A 19,634-nucleotide genomic window follows, 5' to 3' on the forward strand; every position below is an offset into this window, starting at 1 on the left:
GCATATAAAAAAAAAATCAACATTTCAGTTCATTTAAAAAAAACAAGCCTATAACCAAATCAAACATACTAACAGGCAGTTCTTAAGAACAGTAAAGACAGGACATTTAAAAACCATGAGGAAAACTAAAGTGAGTAATTACAAATTAAGTGCTGCTATTTAGACTTTTTTTTCAAAGCAATATAATAAAATTAAATCCTCTTAAATTGAAAGTAAGTTTAAATAGAAAAACACAAGTCAACACATACTACTATGAAAAATCCAGTCCTATGTGCACACAGTACTTATATAACTAATTGCTACTACAAGTAGAGCTGAAACAGCCATGACTTCAAACATGCTTTTATCCATTTATTCAATAAGGCTTATTAAGCCATTTTCCTTTGGATAATTATTTAGAATATGAGCAGATGTGCATGACCACAGAAAGGAAAATATTCCTCTGTTGCTCATCACTGCAATGAAAATGCACTGAGGACAATATTGGGACAGATATTGATACCTTATGTACAATAGCATATGTTTCCCTTTTCCAATTAGCATTAACTTAATTCATAGAAACATCAGCATTTAATCAGAGAAACAGGCATCCTTCAAAGTTTCACTTTTTAACTACTGAGAAACTTGTCCTGTTGTACTAATGCACACAACACTTTGCAACGCAAGTCTGAAGAGAGACCACACTGGTACTAAACCTGCAATTATCTTTTTAAAAATACTAGGGACTTTTAGAAGATCAGTTTAATATAAAGTGTATCTTTAGTCAAATCAGAAATTACATTAATTATTTCAAAATTCTGTTCTCTGGTATGACTATGTCTGCCTTTCTTTAAACTCCATTTATTTACTCAGTTACCTTGCCTTTCCCCTCATTTTCTTGTATGTTCCTGTACACATTTTGGTCTATTGGTTGATTACAAATTATTTCTTCTGATCAAATACTAATTATAAGAAAACACAATAAATTTTTAATTAAAAGACAAGAACTACGTCTTCTTCATTACGTATCATACGATTACCTCATCATTTAAGTTGCTGTTGTCTTGTATTGCTTTAATCCATGCTAACATATTATCTCTGTCCTCAGCTTGAAACAGATACTCGCAGTCTGATGTGGTGAGTCTAAATACATTTTTCCTCTTGGTTTCACAGTACGAGATGTCTATCAAACAAGCATTGATGCTTATAGGTTGTTCTTCCTCAGACAGGGTCACTTGTTCCTTTTTATCTTTGTACAAATAAAGTGAATGACCTCGAAGAACAACATACAATTGCTTCCACGGCCGAATGCTCCCACCAACTCGCTGAAAAACATCAACTGAGATGTTAGCTTGCTTATTTGTTACAGTGGATGTTTGAGGACTATAAAAAGTACCTCCAGAAGTTTTAAAAAGAAAGACTAACCACCTATCTACACCATTATTAAGAATGCTGGCAGAAAGACTACACAAACACAGGATTCACTAATTGTTCTCTGTTAGAGGAGTGAATTGTTCAATAACCTGCCCTCCCAGACCACCCATTAGGTGTGACTTTACACATGAGAGTAGCAAGAAACCGAATGTGACTACAATTTCAGAGAGGCACTAATACAAATACAGTAAGAAATATTTAGGGGACTCTTGCCTATGCCTTTTAAACTGCCTTCAAGTCAGACTCACATATTCACATCACTGCAATTCCAGACTCCCAATTTTCCTTAAGTGTTAGCCTACATTTGTGCAAAAGGTTAGTTTGAACTCAACTCCCTAACATTCACAAATACAACAGCCTTTTTTCTTTATTAGCAAAGAGGAAAAAAACCCCACAAACTACAAGTAGCAAGGGACTGATTTTTACTACTTAATTAATCACTAGGAATTAGTTCACTTCACAGATGCTTTGAAATGTAAAATTAGAACAGTTTTAGAAAGCAGTCTGTAAAAGAAGCTGAGGAACTGACTGAGGTCAATGTTCTAGCAGGTCTAACATTTTGTCAATCTTATTGATGCTCTTATTCCCCCCCCCCAAAAAAAAAATCAAAAAAGCAAACCAGGAAGGCTTCAAGTTTCTTATCTTGTTTTTTCACCAGCTTAGTATTTGTCCCAGGTTAAAAACCCAAACACAACAGGTACCTTTCCTTTGTCTGTAACAAGCTGACGAAAATGGAGCCATCCTTCCTTTGAGGCATCACCAAACACCTCTGAAGAAGAATCTTTTCGGGAACCAGAGTCTTCTGAAGACTTCTGGCTGTCTGGGACCTACAGAAAACATCACAGAAAGAACCCCACAATGTACTTCTAAACACACTTCTCTAAGTACCTAGGTTCAATATGCTTCTTACTTTAAAAATGCCCCCAGGAATATCCTTCTGGGAAAACATAATTTCTAAAGTTTCCATACATCAATAGTGACTTTACACATCCAAGACTACTTTGAGAAACTTGTGGAGTCTTAGACTCTCATTAGTATGTTTTCACAAAAGCCCACCATACATATGCTTTGTTTACAGAGACTGAGGAAAATGAAAATCAAGGACCATGTGATGAGTCTAGAAAAAAAAGAGACCATGTTCACTTATGCGATGCATATAGCTGAACAATTTGATGAGTAGCAATTCCAATAAACTTCATGTCTGTTTAACACATCATTTTGTATAATGGAGGTGTATAATTCATGCAACTTGTGTAACGTTTACGAGTTGCTATATACATATTTACCTACCTTAATCCCCTTTAGACTAGATACATGCTTAATGGATCTGTTGGGAGAAAAACAAATGTTAAAATGAGATCTTACACACTTCAAAAATAGATGTCCAAATTAACTTGTATTTTTCATGAACTCACGATTTCCCCTCTTCTCTGTAGTCATCCAGTCCTTCATCATACGACTTCGATCTCTCAGTTTTTGCGGCAGGCTGGCTATCCAGAACACTAGGCCGCATGGATTCTACAAACGAATAGGAATTTTTGAGTGTGTAGGAACCTGAATGACATTTTAGCAATTTATTTCAAGCAAGAAAGAGTTTACAATTTTCACTCCCATTCTCCAGAGTGTGAAAGGAAAAAGTTGCAAGAGAAAAAGAACGAAATCAACGCTCACCATGATCATGTGAAAGCTGTCGCCGAATTAAAGGGATTGGAGATGTGGGACTGGGAGGAACAGTTGTTATAGCTGGTGCTTGAGAAGCAGATGCAGAAATAACAGCAGAAGCAGGAATGTGTGCAATATCATGGTCAATACTAGGACTAGTCGGTTCATCTACAAAGGTAATATGTCATATATTAACATATTAAATGCATTAATCAAATGCTCAAACCAAATAGCTGTCTGAACTTCTCATTATTGGGATATCAGATATCTTACACATGAAGTAATTCCAACAAACGTAAGAGTCCAATTAATTCACACTGTCAAAGGTCCTCTTTTTTTTTCATGAAGAGAAGCCTGTTTCATTTCATAGGGATGTTAACTGTACATCAGAGAGAAAGGTAAAACCCATAGATTTTGTTGTGTGCGAAAGAAACAGGAATTATTTGCTAATCTCTCGTATTTATTTTCAAGTATTTCTGTTTATATGCATAAGTGAACCCACATTTATTATATCAGTAAGTCTGACCTCAAGAGACAGACAACTACAATAAAATACAGGCAGACTAACAGAAGCCATTTGGTTTAAACGAGTGTTCAAATAAAAAAGCCAAGTCACAAGCAAACAAAAAGAGCATTTTAAACAGCTATCTAGCATCCAAGGAACCAATCCCCCCATCCTCCGTACATTCAAATAATGAAGCAAGTATCCATACTTTTAAAAGATGGGACTACTTACTACATACCAAGCAGTTCTTCCACTAATTGTTCATACAAACGATTGCATGCCATACATGCCCAGCATCTCTCAGTCTCAACAGCCACAAGGGTCATCATGAAAGATTCCAAAAAGCTTTAAGCATTTCTAGTATTTAACATGTTTCTTACAAGATGGAAGAAGCCAAAAGATGCATTTTCAATCATTTTGAGAAAACAGCCATAACATCTTCCAGAACACATTACTAGTACTACAAAGATAATTCTACTTCATGCTCTGGTAGAAGAGGGAATGGAAAAAAAAAAAAATCAAGTCACGAGCAGGGGCTGAACTGTACTGCCGTAATGAATATGAATGTACCCTAGGTGCTAAGAATTGTAATATGCAGAGCTACTGAAAAGCCTATTGAAATCAATGAACACTCACAGACAGAGGTTTATTCTTTGCTTTGTGCGAACACAACTGCGTGTGCTGCATTGTGCTTTTCCAACAGTCACTAACGGTTCTGTTAAGGCAGCACTTGTACCATCAAAATTTGGCAATGTACAATTAAAACACAGCAATAAACAAAGTGCAGGAGGGTTTAGCAATAACACCCCTCTAAATTGTCTGTGGTGGAAAATGTAAAAATTTTTGAAGTTAAAAAAGCATATCCAAAAAAACCCAGCTGTAAACCAGAAACATTAATAGAAAGAGAAAGCAAAAGAATTCACACCAAAACGTGATGCTACAATTTAAAAATCTGCATGTTTTACCTGCATCCACAGTGATAAATTAGAAGCATTTACAAATCACTTCTCTACGGAAACCAGAAGACAGGAAGAACCTCAGCTACACTTCCATTTCAAAACCACAACAGCTCAATGTCCTGTTGTCTTTTTACATCTACACTTCCCAGCAGCAAACCCTGAAACACACTAAGGTTGACTAAGGAATATAACCACTGGCTGTACAATTAACTGGTTTATAGCACACAAACTGGAAGTGTTCAGGTTTGTTATTTATGTTAACAGACATATCTCAAATATCACAGTCTCTACTCCCAAAAATTATAAAAACACTAGTGGTCGAAATAGATCCGTGCAAGCTGTGAACACAAACATGTTTGGCAACACTATACAATTTCCCACAACACTTAAATCCAAGAATTCAGATGAGAAAAACCAGTTCTTAATAAATATTCATATCATTATTACTTCACAGTGCATCTAATCCCCAGATGAATCAAAACTGAATTGATTTTGGAAATAGGTAAACTTTACAGGAACTGCAAATGACATTGGTACAGGAGAGGCATAACTGTTCAATCCCTAAAGAGGTTGAAGGTCAGCTAATGGCAAGCTTTTACATAATATAAAGTGATTATAGAGCAAATCATGATGTACACCATAGGAGTTTCTGCCTATTAATTTAATGCACCAGCAAACTCCACCACTGCTGTACAGTAAGAGACAAAACCCAAACAACTACATATATCCCTTGTATTTTGGTTTTTCTTTCTTCTTATTTGTCTCCCTTTTCAGTTTCCTTGATTAATTGACATATTTTCACCCCAAAACTCCTTGTACAGCATGTGAAAGGATGTGTTTGGCTCACCAATGAAAACGACTGTGTCCAAAATGCAGCAAAGCATACGGAACAAACAAGCCAGAGGAGAAGCCCCATAAAATAATTCTCTTTCAGTTTGTGACCTCACAGATTACTTGTATCTCTTTAAGTATTTGGAACAAAAAGGTCAAAGACTCCATGGAAAACATTATTCTGGGAAGCACTGAAAAACACCTGGCAGACAATGCAGTCATCAGTCACAGCCAGCACAGCTTCACGAGGGAAAAGTCAAACCTGATTTCCTTCTACAATAGGGTAACCCACTTCATTGATCAAGGGAAGCCAGTAGATGTAATCTTTATGGACCTCAGCAAAGCATTTATTACTGTCTCTCACAGGATCCTTCTGGACAAAATGTCCAGCACACAGCTGGATAACTGTGTTATGTGATGAGTGAGCAACTGGCTCACAGATCGGGCATAAAGAGTTATAGCGAATGGGGTAACATCAGGATGGCACCCAGTCACTAGTGGGGTTCTGCAGGGCTCCACCCTTGTCCCAGTTCTCTTCAACATCTTTATTAATGACCTGGATGCAAGACTCGAAGGAACGCTAAGGAAGTGTGCCAACAACACTGAATTGGGAGGAGCTGTTGCCTCCCTCAAGGGCAGAGAGGCCCTGCAGAGAGACCTCAACAAATTAGAGAGATGGGCAATCACCTACCACATGAAGTTTAACAAGGGTGAGTGCCAGATTTTGCACCTGGGACAGGGCAATCCTGTTGTGTGTATGGAGTGGGGAATGAGAGGCTGGAGAGCAGCACCATAAGGAGGGACCTGAGGGTTCTGGTCGATGGCAAGTTGAAAATGAGTCAGCAGTGCCCTGGCAGCCAGGAGGGCCAACCGTGTCCTGAGGGCATCAGGCAAAGCATCGCCAGCCGGTCAAGGGAAGGGATTGTCCCGCTCTGCTATGCACTAGTGAGGCCTCACCTTGAATACTGTGTGCAGTTTTGGGCACCACAATATAAGAAAGGGACTGGAGGGGAAGCCGTATGAGGAGCAGCTGAGGTCACTTGATCTGTTCAGCCTGGAGAAGAAGAGACTGAGAGGAGACCTCATTGCAGTCTTCAACATCCTCATGAGGGAAAGAGGAGGGGCATCTCTTTACTCGTGTGACCAGTGACAGGACCTGAGGAAATGGCCCAAAGCTGAGTTGGGGAGGTTTAGGTTGGATATCAGGAAAAGGCTTCTCACCCAGAGGGTGGTTGGGCACTGGAACAAGCTCCACAGGGAAGTAGTCGCAGCACCAGGCCTGTCTGAGTTCAAGAAGGTTTTGGACAATGCTCTCAGGTACATGGTGTGATTCTTGGGAGTCCTGCACAGGGGTAGGAATTGATCTCAATGATCCTGATGGATCCCTATTCTATGATTCCAGGACTACTTAAAGTTTTACTTTTCATTTGAGAAATGGATACAATCCGTTCTGCATTTTTGTCTAAAAAGCTACTCAAGAGATGGGCCACTGGATACAAGTCAGCACAGTGACAGCATCTCTGGCCAAGAGGGAGATGTCTCTTGTAACCTCTGTTTACACATGAGCATGCAACAGTTGCAACTAATGATTTTCAGGAAGAGCCCTTTACTTCAAAAACATTTATGGGAGTAAGACACTGAAAATTTGTAATAAATAGGCAACACAGCTCCAACCAGAGTTAACTGATCCTCTAGCTAAAGCAGAGAGAAATTCATACATCAAAGTATGTTTATATTGCCGTGCAGCTGGAGATCAGGGACCTACAAAGAGAAGGAGCATCTGTACAGATTGTAGGTGACCTGAAAAATATTAAATGACTCTGCAAAGACACAAATTTACACAGAATGGGCTCAGAGGCAGATCCAGAGATTTCAAAACAGAAGATTTCATGGGTGAGAAAGCATGACAGAGAGGACATATTATCCCCACTCTATGGATGAAAAACTAAGGGACAAGTATTAAACAAATATTCAAAGGAACAAAACACAAAAAAACTGAAAAAAAGCACAGATCCATATCATAACCTACTATGTTGCTACAATACAATTTTATCATGACTCAAGTAACATTTAATGTCTTTGTTTACACCTTCATCTCCTGGAACAGTTCCTCAAACATTAAGGTTTGAAAGTAATAACCTGAACACGAAAGGGGGCACATTTTGAGAACCTCAAATATAATGTAAATGAATAACAGAATTATTTAGGTGGGAGCAAACCGCAGAAGGTCCTTTGGCCCACCTCCTCCACTGAGCAGGGGTAGTGCTGAATTCAGACCATATTGCTGAGGGCTCTTGTCCAACAAGTGCCAAACAGAGGGGAAGGTCTCCCTCAATATCCTGGCTGTGCTCTTTCTTTTTGGTGCAGACCAATATAGTGCAAGTCTTCCTCACCCTCGCGGTGCCAGTATCATTGCAGGAAGTTAAACTATTCCAGGAATAGGACTTTGCACATGTCCTTGAAATTCAAGATGTTCCTATCAGACCACCCCTCTAGGATGAGTCCTCCTGAATACATCTTCACACGTACTGTTCTGCACCCTGTACTTTGGTGTTGCCAAACTTGTTAAGTGCATTTCATGTCCTCTCTAGGTTATCAACATTAAACAAGGTAGATCTGAGGAACACCACCTATAACCAGCCTCCAGGTAGAACATGAACCCTTAGGCACTGCCCTTTATACCTCATGATCCAGTTTTCCTACGTATCCAGCAGTACAGCAACCTGGACTACAGCACAAGGATGGTGCCACAGAAGAGCTCAAAAGCCTTGCTAACATCAAGGCTGGTGACCACCTTGTGTTTTCCTCTCATTTCACAGATTTCATCTCACTATAAAAGGCAATCCCATGAGTGAAGCACTTGGTAAATCTATGCTAGCTATTCCAAATGATCTTCTCCTTCCTTTGCCCAGAAACAAGTTCAAAGAGGACCTACTCTATGATTTTCCTAAGGGCTGTGATAAAGTCAACTGACGACCTTCCCTGAGCTGTGCTTCTCATAGTTTTTCAAGATGTGTGCACAATTTGCTTTTTTCCAGTTAGCAGGGACTTCTTCCAGTCCTCATGATCCTTCAAAGATGACAGACAGTATCTCTGCAAGGACACTAGCCAACTCTGTCAGCATCTTCAGATGCATTTCATCAGGTTGGATGGACAGGTGTGGGTTGAGCTGCATCAGAGCTCTCTGTTTATCTAAGCTGGTAGAGATTGTTGGGTTTTGGTTGGTTTGTGGTTTCTTTTTTTTTGGTGGGGGGAGCTGGGAAGAGCAGTATTTAAGGAAATTGTTTAGTTAACTGAATCAAAACATATACATATGGGAAGTAAATTCAGAGACTAAATTTAGTACAGAGACTAACCATCAGGGATGCTTTAATAGGGATTATTAACAGAGAAAGGTGATTTTTCCCTCCAATCCCTGGGGGTTCAGATTGCCAAAGCTTTCTTCACTGGTAATAAAAAATGACTGGAAAAAACTAGCTCCCCAAGGCTAAAGTCATCCTTCACATTTATGCCCTTTTGGGCATGGCAGTCTTTCAAGCAATATTTCAACTTGAAAGACTGTAAGAAAGAACTGCATTATTTAATAAATGTATTGCAGACCAGATTACTGTTTAAAACACTAATTGGGCATTTCAATTTAAATGGACAATGTGAATATGTGGCTATAAAGCTTAATTCAACAAGTATATATTTTATCAAAAAGACTATTATCTGATTTAAAGATTCAAATCATAAAAATGTAATAGCTGTGTAGGAACATACACTTGAAACAGCTTTAAATTTCACATGAAGAATGTTGAGACAGCATGCACCCTCAGAAATAAAAAAAATTGCTAAACATACAATTTCCCAAACTGTACTGTAAATATTACTGGTTTCCTGAAAATCATATCCATTTCTTAGATTAGGTATGTGTTTAAAGATGCCCTCATAGGATTTAACGCAATTTTGGTTACTCATAGATCTTCTGGAATTGTAACAGTGATTGATCTTTGTAAAAAGCTCGGCCTTCTGTAGAAGGCTGGAGAGGCAGCTCATATTGCTTTCTGTCTCCAAAGCAAAGGGCTATAAGAGTCATTAAAAAACATTATCTTCATTCAACTCAGGCACAGATGAGAAGGTTTCTATCTATGAATCAGATCTCCCTTCCTTAAGAGAGATAGGAAGAGGATCCTCATCCACACACAGGCAAGGGAGTTAAAAAAAAAAGTCTATCTCCAAGGAAACCCCAGAAGAAGCTGAATTTAAGGCAAACACAGACGTACTAATATAGACCATTTTTCTTAACAGCCTGTCAGAAAGACAATCAAATAAAAAAACCATGTATGCAATTTCACCTGAATAGTGAGAAGGCCGGAAGTAACCAATAAAACGGAAACGAATTGTTCAATCAAAAATAAACTACACAGAACTGACCCTGCTATCACACAAGATAGCACAAAGAATTAATAAATACCCCACTGTAGGGACTTCTTGTTACAAATCTTAAAGTACAAGCTGCTGCATCTTATAATTCAAGTTGCAATGGTAAAAGCTCCAGTAAGAACAGACTTCCAAGGGGGAAACACATGATTTGGAAAGAAGATACACTACTGCCTGGATTCATCACGACCTGTGTTACCTTATTTTTTCAAAAGAACCTTTAAAAATATATTTCTGTTAGTTAAGTACTTCCAGCACTGGCAACGCTGTCTTTACAAAGAACTTCTTCATATATCTACTTTACGTAATTATCCTTGTGTGGCCAAAAGAATAGAATGGAAACATGTCTGCATGCTGAGCACATTCATTTCTCTAAGCCCCAGAAACACAGGACTGGAACAAGCCTCCTGAATCATCAAATCCAGTCCTCTGCTAATGTGTTCATGTAAATAATATGTTTGTGATACTGACTGAGTTTCACACAAACAGAAAAGGCTTCCCAAGGTTATTCTTCAAGTGAGACTATTCTGAAAACCTCATCTATGACAGTCTGTTGTCTATTTCAGCATTAAACAAATGTATAACTATCTTTCTATACAAAGCAATTTTAAAGGTTCCTGCCTGTAGTATTAAACCAACAAAAAAAGTGCAATTTCCAATATACTTTTTTTTTTGCCAAAAACCCTGATAGCATGCCCTTATTACCTGAAATCATCATTTGAAGTTATAACGATCCAGTAAGGACGGTTTATGCTTTGAAAATATTATTCATTATCACACAAATCTGATGCTTCTATTCAATTAAAACTCTTCTATGTGTTACGAATTATTGCTCCCAATTTTAACTTTTAATTAAAAAATATTTTTGAGTTACAGAAGCATTTAAATGGTATTTATAACACTAATTTGTAATTTTGTGGTTTGGGTACTATACTTCAGAATACCACAATGATTTAAAAATTGTTCTTTGGATAAGAAACACTGCAATTTTCAGCCTGAAGCAATAGTGATTTGGCAGGCCACACTGTAAAATCCTGGAAAAAAAATTGAAGACTGATGCTTATCTTAGAAACACTGATGACATGTTAAAAGCTGTGCCAATGCTATCACTATAATAATAGAAGAAATAGCCCTCAAAAATGAACATCTGTCAGCTCTAATCTCTACTGCAATTGCATTTATATTTTCATCATTTGGAATAGCTAGGAAGTAACTTGTAGGAAAGAAAATTATCACAATAAACAAAGATCTTCATTTGCATCTTGACTGCTAACGGTTTTTTCTAAAATTAAAGTTTCCTTAAAACACACCATATCAACCATCTGTATTCAGCCACCATTTGCCCTTAAGGTATCCATACATTTGGAGTTGACAAGCCTGGGTCTCTGCTGGAGAAGTCTGAGGTTTTGAATTTCTCTCTGTCTGATGTTTATCTCTTCTCATGAAGAAAAAACAGAATAAGTACATTCTTTCAAATGTTTTGTTACTGCGTATGAGAATAATTCTGCTTACTTCCCCTAACTTTTGTCTATTCATACCATCGTAACCCTTCTCATGGTGTGTGTGCAAGTGTATCGATTTATTTTATTGTTTCAATTGCATTCAATGTCTGTGTATTCACAATGTCATCCTCCAAGCCTAAAGAGCCTGCAGAGAGAGGCATACAGATATGGAAGGAAGATAGAAAAGGTAAAGCATATACTTCACTAAGAAAAGACAGTAAAGTCATTACACTTTCAAAAAAGTACTTGGAGTTATGTACGTGACTTCTTGCTTTTGAAAACTAGTATGAAGATCAGCTCTTAATGCAAGATGAACAGCAGAACCTGCCTGATTACTAGCACAGAAATTGCTATGGTAGTTTGACTGCACTAAGGATAGAAACAATACAGAAATTTATTGCAAGGATGGTGAGGCACTGCCCAGAGAAGCTGTGGATGCCCCATCCCTGGAAGTGTTGAAGGCCAGGTTGGCTGGGGCTTTGATCAACTTGGTCTACTGGAAGGTGCCCAAGCCCATGGGCAAGGGGATTGGGACAGTCTTTAAGGACCCTTCCAAACCCCCTCTGTTGTATGACTCTATGATATAAAACTATTAGTGGCATTGAATGGTGAATCAAGATTAGCACTATGCTGGTAAATCTTTCATTTGTATCAGAAATTCAGCCAACAGGAGACAGTTTTTAGAAAAACACACATACAAAGTGAACAAATACCATTTCGTTTAAGCTGTGAAACTCCTGGCAAATCTTTATTTAAATCAATCAAGGTATTGGATAACAAAATTTTACTCTAATACAAAAGAGAATAGAGAAATTCATGGAGCACTTAAAATCATATTAGGCTTCGAGATGTAAAGTGCAAACAGTTGGAGAATAGAAAGTACCAACATTAAGTATCACGTACCCTTGTCCTGTTCTTATACCTTTCCTTAGGTATCATTTTCAGTCAGAGGGAGAACACTCATCTTTTTTTTTTACAGTATGTTGGTGTTATCAAAATCTGGTCAAATATTTTTATCTGGCTAATTTTCTTTCAGTTGTTCACAAATTAATAGGGGAGTGAAGTGACCTATAATTTTTCTAGGGTAAGAATGTACTAAATATTTTCAAAATGGGATCGCACCTCTGAGGAAAAGTCTTTGTACTTCTCTGATGCTACTACAAGCCTAAGAGAAAAGCTCTATAATAGGATGAGACTATGAACTTGTTTTATTTCTAAAAAAATTTAAACGTCAAGATGATATTTATTTAGGTTAAGGTTTTTAAAACATATCCATTTAAGATTCATTTTCATGTGACAACCCACTGTGAAGCTGGAAAGAACATCCACCCAATTGTACTGGCCAAAGCACTAAGCTGCACTGGCAGTCAGACATGCTGCAACCAGGTTAAGTATTGAAGAAGCATCTCTATTTCACTCCTATGGGTAGTTCATTCAACTCAGTAAGGGAGTTGGATTATCCTTTTTTTTGCATTGCTTTCTACTCTACAGTAAATAGTGTAAGAAGTAAAAAAATACTTTCAACCTTGCTGCAAGTCTCAGACACACACACTAGACATCTCTAAGAAATGTATTAAAAGAACTTTATTCTGAATCAACCTTTTTTCTGTGGTTACAAAAACCACAGAATCATAGAATGGTTTGGATTGGAAGGGAGACGATCTCCCTGTTGTGGGCAGAGACACCTTTGACTAGACCAGGCTGATCAGAGTTCCATCCAACCTGGCCTTAAATACTTTCATGGATGGGGCATCCACAACTTCTCTGGGCAACCTGTTCCATTGCCTCATCACCCTCATAGTACAGAATTTCTTCTTAACCTCTAATCTAAACTTACCCTCTTTCAGTTTGAAGCCATTGCACCCTGTCCTATCACTACATGCTCTCGTAAAAACTCTCTCTCCATCTTTCTTGTAGGCTCCCTTCAGGTACTGGAAGGCCACAATTACATCACCCAAAGCCTTCTCTTCTCCAGGCTGAACAAGTCCAATTCTCTCAGCCTTTACTCATAGCAGAGGTGTTCCATCCCTCTAATCATCTTTGTATTCCTCCTCTGGACTCAATCCAACCGGTCTATGTCCTTTCTGTGCTGGGGACCCCAGAGCTGGATGGAACACTGCAGCTCATCAGAGCAGAGTAGAGGGGCAGAATCACCTCCCTCACCCTGCTGACCACACTGCTTTTGATGCAGCTTTCTGGGCTGTGAGCACACACGGCCGGCTCATGTCCAGCCTCTCATCAACCAGCACCTTCAAGTCCTTCTCATCAGGGCTGCTCTCAATCTGTTCATCCCGAGGCCTGGAGTGATACCGGGGGTTGCCTCAACCCAGGTGCAGCACCTTGCGCTTGGTCTTGTTAAACCTCAGGAGATTCCAACAGGCCCACTTCTTGAGCTTGTCCAGGTCCCTCTGGATGACACCTTCAGGTGTGGCAACTGCATCACTCAAGCTTGGTGTTATCTGCAAATCTGCTAAGGGTTTCTTATCTTACCCACTGTCTTGTCATTAATGAAGATATTAAATAACACTGGCCGCAGTAAAAACCCCTGAGGGGCACCACTTGTCACTGATGTCTATCAGGATGTTAAGTAGCATTTTAATTTCCATTCCAGTAGAAGTAAACACATCCAAAAATAACCCAGTAGGTCAGAAATTTATCATTTGCTGTTCTCTAACACAGAAATCGTGTTTACAAGTCTGAAAAATGCACATTAAACACCACAAATTGCTAATATAGTCACTGCCAAAGAAAATGGTATTTTTATTAGTCTAGAGACCAGATGAGACAATTTCTGGGTAAAAGAGGAAACTATCATTAGACTAACTGGTATAGTTTGAAACAATAAAGAGAATTTCAAGACCAGAATCTTTCTTTGGACCTGAAATAAAACCAGCAGCTTTCTCAGCTAACCACAATACCCTGCATGTAGTAGCACATGGAGAGTACTGAAGTCTGCAATACCAGAGCACGTTTATCTGTAAAGCCAGGCAGCTTTGTCACCCCCAAGAACATCTATTTATCGGAAGAAGAGTTTGAGCACATAGTATCTTGCCTAATTTTTTAAAACAAATCCGTTTTCCCCATAAGAGATATTACATCTACCTACTAGGTTTGGTCTGAACAAATCTCTCATTTCTATAAGCAAATGAAACCCAAAACTTAACCTCCCTGCTTCTGAACTGCCTTTTGTGAAAAGACCAGTGTCAAAAGGCAGTTCTTCAGTAACACACCATGATCCGTGCAAGAATTTGCCGTAAAATGCTTAACAGAAACTCTGCTTGGATTTCTGTTTGTGGCGCAAGGCACTGTGCTACTTAGCAAGAGCTAAAATCATCCTGATGTTGTGCTGTTCTCAGGAGCAGGTTAGTCACAAAACACTGCTGCAGAAGCCAAATGTTCCTGGCTGAATTTCTACCAAAATATGGTGTGGCCATTATCTACTACTTTTAATGAGCAGAGAGTGGTAACAAAAATACATACACCACAAAGTATGTAAAACGGTAGCAATATGTAAGCTTGGAATCATAGTGACTTTCCATCAGAAGAGTTAAAAAGCCTTTAACTGAGTTTCAAAGCAGATCTAGGGTTTTATCTGCCTGATTAAGTAAGGCTTTTAACAAGTAAAGCTGTAATTAGGCATAATGATAGCTGAACAAGCAAAGTTAGAATAATGCACATTAATTCTAACTTGGGAAGAGGTCCACTTTTAACAGCATTTCATGGTCTTCCTATTCAGAGAGGGTTATTTCCTCTTCAAGTTGCTGGAACTGTGGAGGAGATTTCCCACAGCACCTGTACCAGCACAAGAATTTCTTGCTAGGAAGACAGCCACAAGTACCATGCTGGCTCAGATTGTGCCCTGGCTCCAGGAGCACCAGGTTTTAGGATTTCTGGAACATTCAGGAGGTTTCACTCCAAGAGGCTTATAAGAATTCAATCCCATGTGGTATTATGCCAAGAGGCTGCAGTGGAGAGTTATGATTTTGTTTCTTTTGAACTGCTCAGCTGTTACCCAAATGTAGTGCAATTGACATATTTAAGGCTTCTCTGAACTTCAGTCAACACATTTCTCTATAATATGGAAGCAAGTCACATGAGTAGGAGTTCACAGCAAATCTCTGTTGAAAATCAAGATAGGAGATGGTGTTGAAAAGGTTGGGCTTGACTTTACCGATCTTGATCTGACTTTTACATGACATTTCAACTGTACAGAATAAGAAAACTCCCAGCAAACACTGTACATAACTAAATCAAGAGTCCAACACTGATTTTAGGCAGTATTAAAAAATCCTGCACAAAGATTAGTTAAATGCTTTACAAACTTGTGCTAATCCTCAAAGAAAGGCTGACAGGGTCTAAAGAAGAATACAAAATTATACCAGATACTGATGCGTCCAGTAACAACGATGAAAAAAAAGTCTATACAACTCCCATTCAAAAAGGAAAACCTAACATAAAAACCATCTGCTAGCTCACAAAGCATTTTTTAATATCTTAACAGCATTCTGTCAAAAGAACAGAATTACTGTATCTTTTGTATGATTTCTATTCTTCAGTGAACACAAAGCAGATATGATAGATAACACTAGGGGGAAAAAAATCCCTGCTGCAGATCCACAACAGAAGACAATTATGGTAAAACGACGTTATCTGTAACTCCCTTAACCTAAAGTGTAAAGAACATGGATCATTATGAAGAGTTATTTTTCACATACTTGAGTTTCAGAATCAAAATTCAGTGTTTTCTAAATATTTCTTACACTAAATTCAAGAGCACAGAGTCAGGTACAAATCAACTCGTGTGGAAAATGATCCACAGACATCCAGACTCCGAAGGATTAAATCAGCCACAACAAAAGAAAATCCAACCCAACAACAACAACAGCACGGCAAAGACAATAGTGGCATTGACTACTTGAGTTGAACAGAAATGCTCTGCCACTGCAACTCCCTCTTCAGCAGAAGACATGAATTCATTATCCAAAATTCAGGGGGTTTTTCTACTATTTACAATCCTTCCCTGAGTTCCTCTTCTAAATTATCTCAAAAGATCTCAGCCCCTGTCCTATAAGCTCCCTGTAATTCCAACCCTGTGTCACAGCACACCAGCGAATCTTTCTGCCTTCTCAGATTCTGCTTCCACAATCCCTTCCATTCATATCCACATTAGCATCTTGATTTGCAAATCCACTTCCTCTGATTGCTATCCTTTAACCTGAAAGAGCTTTAATCTATTCCCTATCTCTCCGAGAAAGCTTTCACCATACCTATTCAGCTGCCAAACTTTTTTTTTTCTCCACAAATCACCCTTATATGGATTTGCATCTGTATTCTCGCTTTACTGGATTCCAAATATGTTTTATACTAGAGAAGTAAAAATATTTGAAAGGTGTTGCAAATGCTAGTTGTTTGTATATGTAACATCAGAACATTATGTGGAGTGATAGCAAAACACAGTTATGTAATCGGACTTACCCAGGAGGTTAAGGAAAACTCTAGAAAAATGTTACATTGCTGTAGGCTATTTAATGCTCATCCTCTAGGAACCCCAAACAAAACAGAACATTTTTTTTTCCTCTACTGAAGAATACTTTTACTTTTACCAACCTAAAATTATTCTAGACGAGAGAAATCCACCATGGCTCTCAACCTTAGGGTTTACAGGAACAACCTGGCATGGTGTTCTCCACCACCTTTAGCAGAGAAAAGCATTTGATGGACACTGAAATAGTTTAACTCACCAATAAATGGAATAGAAGCCAAAGAGTCACCAGGTGGGCTGGAACCCGATGCTTTCCTTTCCTCTATTCTTTTTATGTGGACTTCTCTCCGAGCATCGTTAGGTAACCAACAGGTAGTGTCCGAGGCTGCCTCTTGGTCATTTACAGCAAGAATGTAGGACTGATGCCTCAAAGGCTGTGGAGTTTGGTGGCCAGAAGGTGATTTGTCCCGCATGACCACTGTGTCTTTGTCATTTCCCTGAACATCCGTTTGCAGACTTTCAGACTCACGGACATCTTCCCTTTCAAAATGAATCTTTTGTCTTATGGAACCATCTACATTGTCAGAGGTAGTTGAACACTCACTTGGCTGAACAAGTTTGGCAGAAGCTGGAGACAGAGAGGAGGGTTGGATGGTTTTACCAGTTTCTGTTTTGTGATCTTGGGCACCTTCTGCTCGGATCCTTGACTGTTGGTTTAAGAGACCGCTCTGATGCAAGTGATTTACTGTTCTTTGGTCTTTACTGGCAATAGCATCCAGGCCCTGGTTAAGGGGAATAGATGGTTTTGCTGCATAGGGAGCAGAGTTCTTCAGAGAGCTACTTCTAGAACTTCTGGCTGGTGTGAGACACAATCTCTCTTGTGAAACAGCTGCAGGTTTTGAAACTCCCCCAGGAGTTTGCAAATCTCGAGAAGGCTGTAACATTTTAAAATCTGGTGAAATTTTCTGGAAGTGAGAACCAGGCAGAGAAGCTCTACTACCAGTTCTCCTGTTGTCTGAAATATAAGCACTTGGAGCTATAGGAAAATTTTGACCTCGAAGGGACATATGAAATGCATGCTGTCTAGATCTCTCATAAATACCTCGCCGATCATCTTGTTCAGTAAACCCTGCCCACTTGTAAGTCTTTCTCCTATCTCCATTTGTATCTGCAATCATATTCTCAGAATGGAAGTTTTCTAGCACTTCACCCTGTTTGCTGAGATAATCCCATGACCGAGCCCTGTGATTTCTAGCATTAACTGAAGGCGAAGTTAGAGTATCTTGTGAAGCACTTCGTGGCCACTCTTTCATCAACACAGGATCTTCAAGTCTTTCCTGGGATACACTTCTCTGCCGGATCTGAACAGACTGTGGAACTCTGTCGTGAGAGGTGCTCCTGCGCCGTACCTGAGAAGCAGTGCAGTTTGGCACCACTTGATTATAATCAGTTGTATTCTGAGAAGCTGCTCTTAAGCTGTCTAACCTTTCCTGTATTGTTCGGGAGCCATACATGTGCATGCGCCTGTTATCAATGTATTCTTTGTAAGTTTTGTAGGTCTTCCAGTCTATGTGCTGGTGGGAGGTTGGAGAACTGTAATGATTAGTAGAGACTGAGGGTGAGTCTGTGGCTTGAGCAGGAGGTCTAGTGCTTGGGATTCCTTCTGGACATACTACATAATTTGAAGCTTTACTTACTGCTCCAGTTGTATCAACTGGCCTTGTTATTGGAGTCTGGGGAAGTACAATGGCAGTGGACACTGAAGATGATGGTGATGTGGTCCGTGCTTTCAGACTGGTTTGATCTTTTAAGCCGTATCTCACTTCCTCTGTCCTGTGTGAGGGACCAGCATGATTATTTCTACAAGATGGCAAATCTACAGCCTTCTCAGAAGGCACAATAACAGTCCTTACAGTTTCATTGCAAACGCATACGGCTGTATTTGATTTTGCAATGTCTGTTGGTGATGGAGGCACTTGTATTTCCATTCTGTAGGCCCTCTCTGGCTGTGTCAATGCTCGTACTGGTCTGCTGACTTGCTGTTTCCCCAGTGAGAAGTCAGAAGAAAGCTTGTCTGCAGCTTGTGCCTTAACAGAAGCTGTGGATGTCAGACGCGGGTAACATATTGGCGGTGGTTCAGGTATGTTGTGGGCATTACCACTGTAGGCTTCGTTGCCTTTCAGGTAGGCATCTTGGGAATACGCCTGTGGAGAGAGGATTAAGTGAGTATTCAGTAGTGAGGGAGATGGAAAAGTTCGCCATCCGGTATTTGCATGATCGATCTTCGAGAGAGGGAATACAAGTTCAAAATTCACACTATCTCTAATTTTAGACAAAATGTTAGTTAAAAAGATAAAAACAGCATTCCATCCCCTTAGTGATGTAGGAACAAGAAATAGAACAAGCAAAATCATTACATATATTCCCTTGCTCAGTTAAAAAACTCAATTGATAATTCCAGGAAATACTGCAGGTAGGGCACTGAGGCAGGTTTCTCAAAATTCATGAACACAAAACACAGTATTTTTCTCCCCCTTAATTTTGCTTTCTAACATGATGCTTCATACATTCTTCCCATTTAAGCTTCACATTGCCAGAAACCAGAATTTCATAGCAATTAATAGGTTAAAATGCTGCATAATAAATTCAAGTAGAACTAGAAAATTCTCTATTCATTTAGTGTATAAAACAACTCTGTTCACTTAATGTAGTACATATGAAAAGTACACACACTCCTCTAAGATGTCTTCTACATAAAAGCTACTGTTCCTAAACATATAAGGAATAAATTAAAGCAGTAACATATTTGTTGTGAGCCAACACCCTATAAGTCATCTTACATTTTACAGGAGACAGCA

At 39.0% G+C, this 19,634-nt stretch overlaps 1 protein-coding gene across 4 annotated transcripts in view; it reads right to left on the reverse strand.

Annotated features, from left to right (window-relative positions):
* ARHGAP21 (Rho GTPase activating protein 21) overlaps nucleotides 1-19,634 on the reverse strand; it is a 110,950-nt gene that overhangs the window by 11,931 nt on the left and 79,385 nt on the right. For 3 of the 4 annotated variants that reach the window (XM_017817085.1, XM_017817087.1, XM_017817086.1), the window contains 6 exons: nucleotides 17,036-18,980; nucleotides 3,085-3,243; nucleotides 2,829-2,931; nucleotides 2,704-2,740; nucleotides 2,115-2,240; nucleotides 1,020-1,304 (listed from right to left, as the gene is read on the reverse strand). In XM_017817085.1, coding sequence (XP_017672574.1) covers nucleotides 1,020-1,304; nucleotides 2,115-2,240; nucleotides 2,704-2,740; nucleotides 2,829-2,931; nucleotides 3,085-3,243; nucleotides 17,036-18,980 — 2,655 coding nt within the window. The remainder of the gene's footprint in view (nucleotides 1-1,019; nucleotides 1,305-2,114; nucleotides 2,241-2,703; nucleotides 2,741-2,828; nucleotides 2,932-3,084; nucleotides 3,244-17,035; nucleotides 18,981-19,634) is intronic. The other variant, XM_017817089.1, reaches the window with a different exon arrangement.

Source organism: Lepidothrix coronata, unplaced genomic scaffold (assembly GCF_001604755.1).
Source record: "Lepidothrix coronata isolate B3197 unplaced genomic scaffold, Lepidothrix_coronata-1.0 Scaffold59, whole genome shotgun sequence".
NCBI lineage: Eukaryota > Metazoa > Chordata > Aves > Passeriformes > Pipridae > Lepidothrix > Lepidothrix coronata.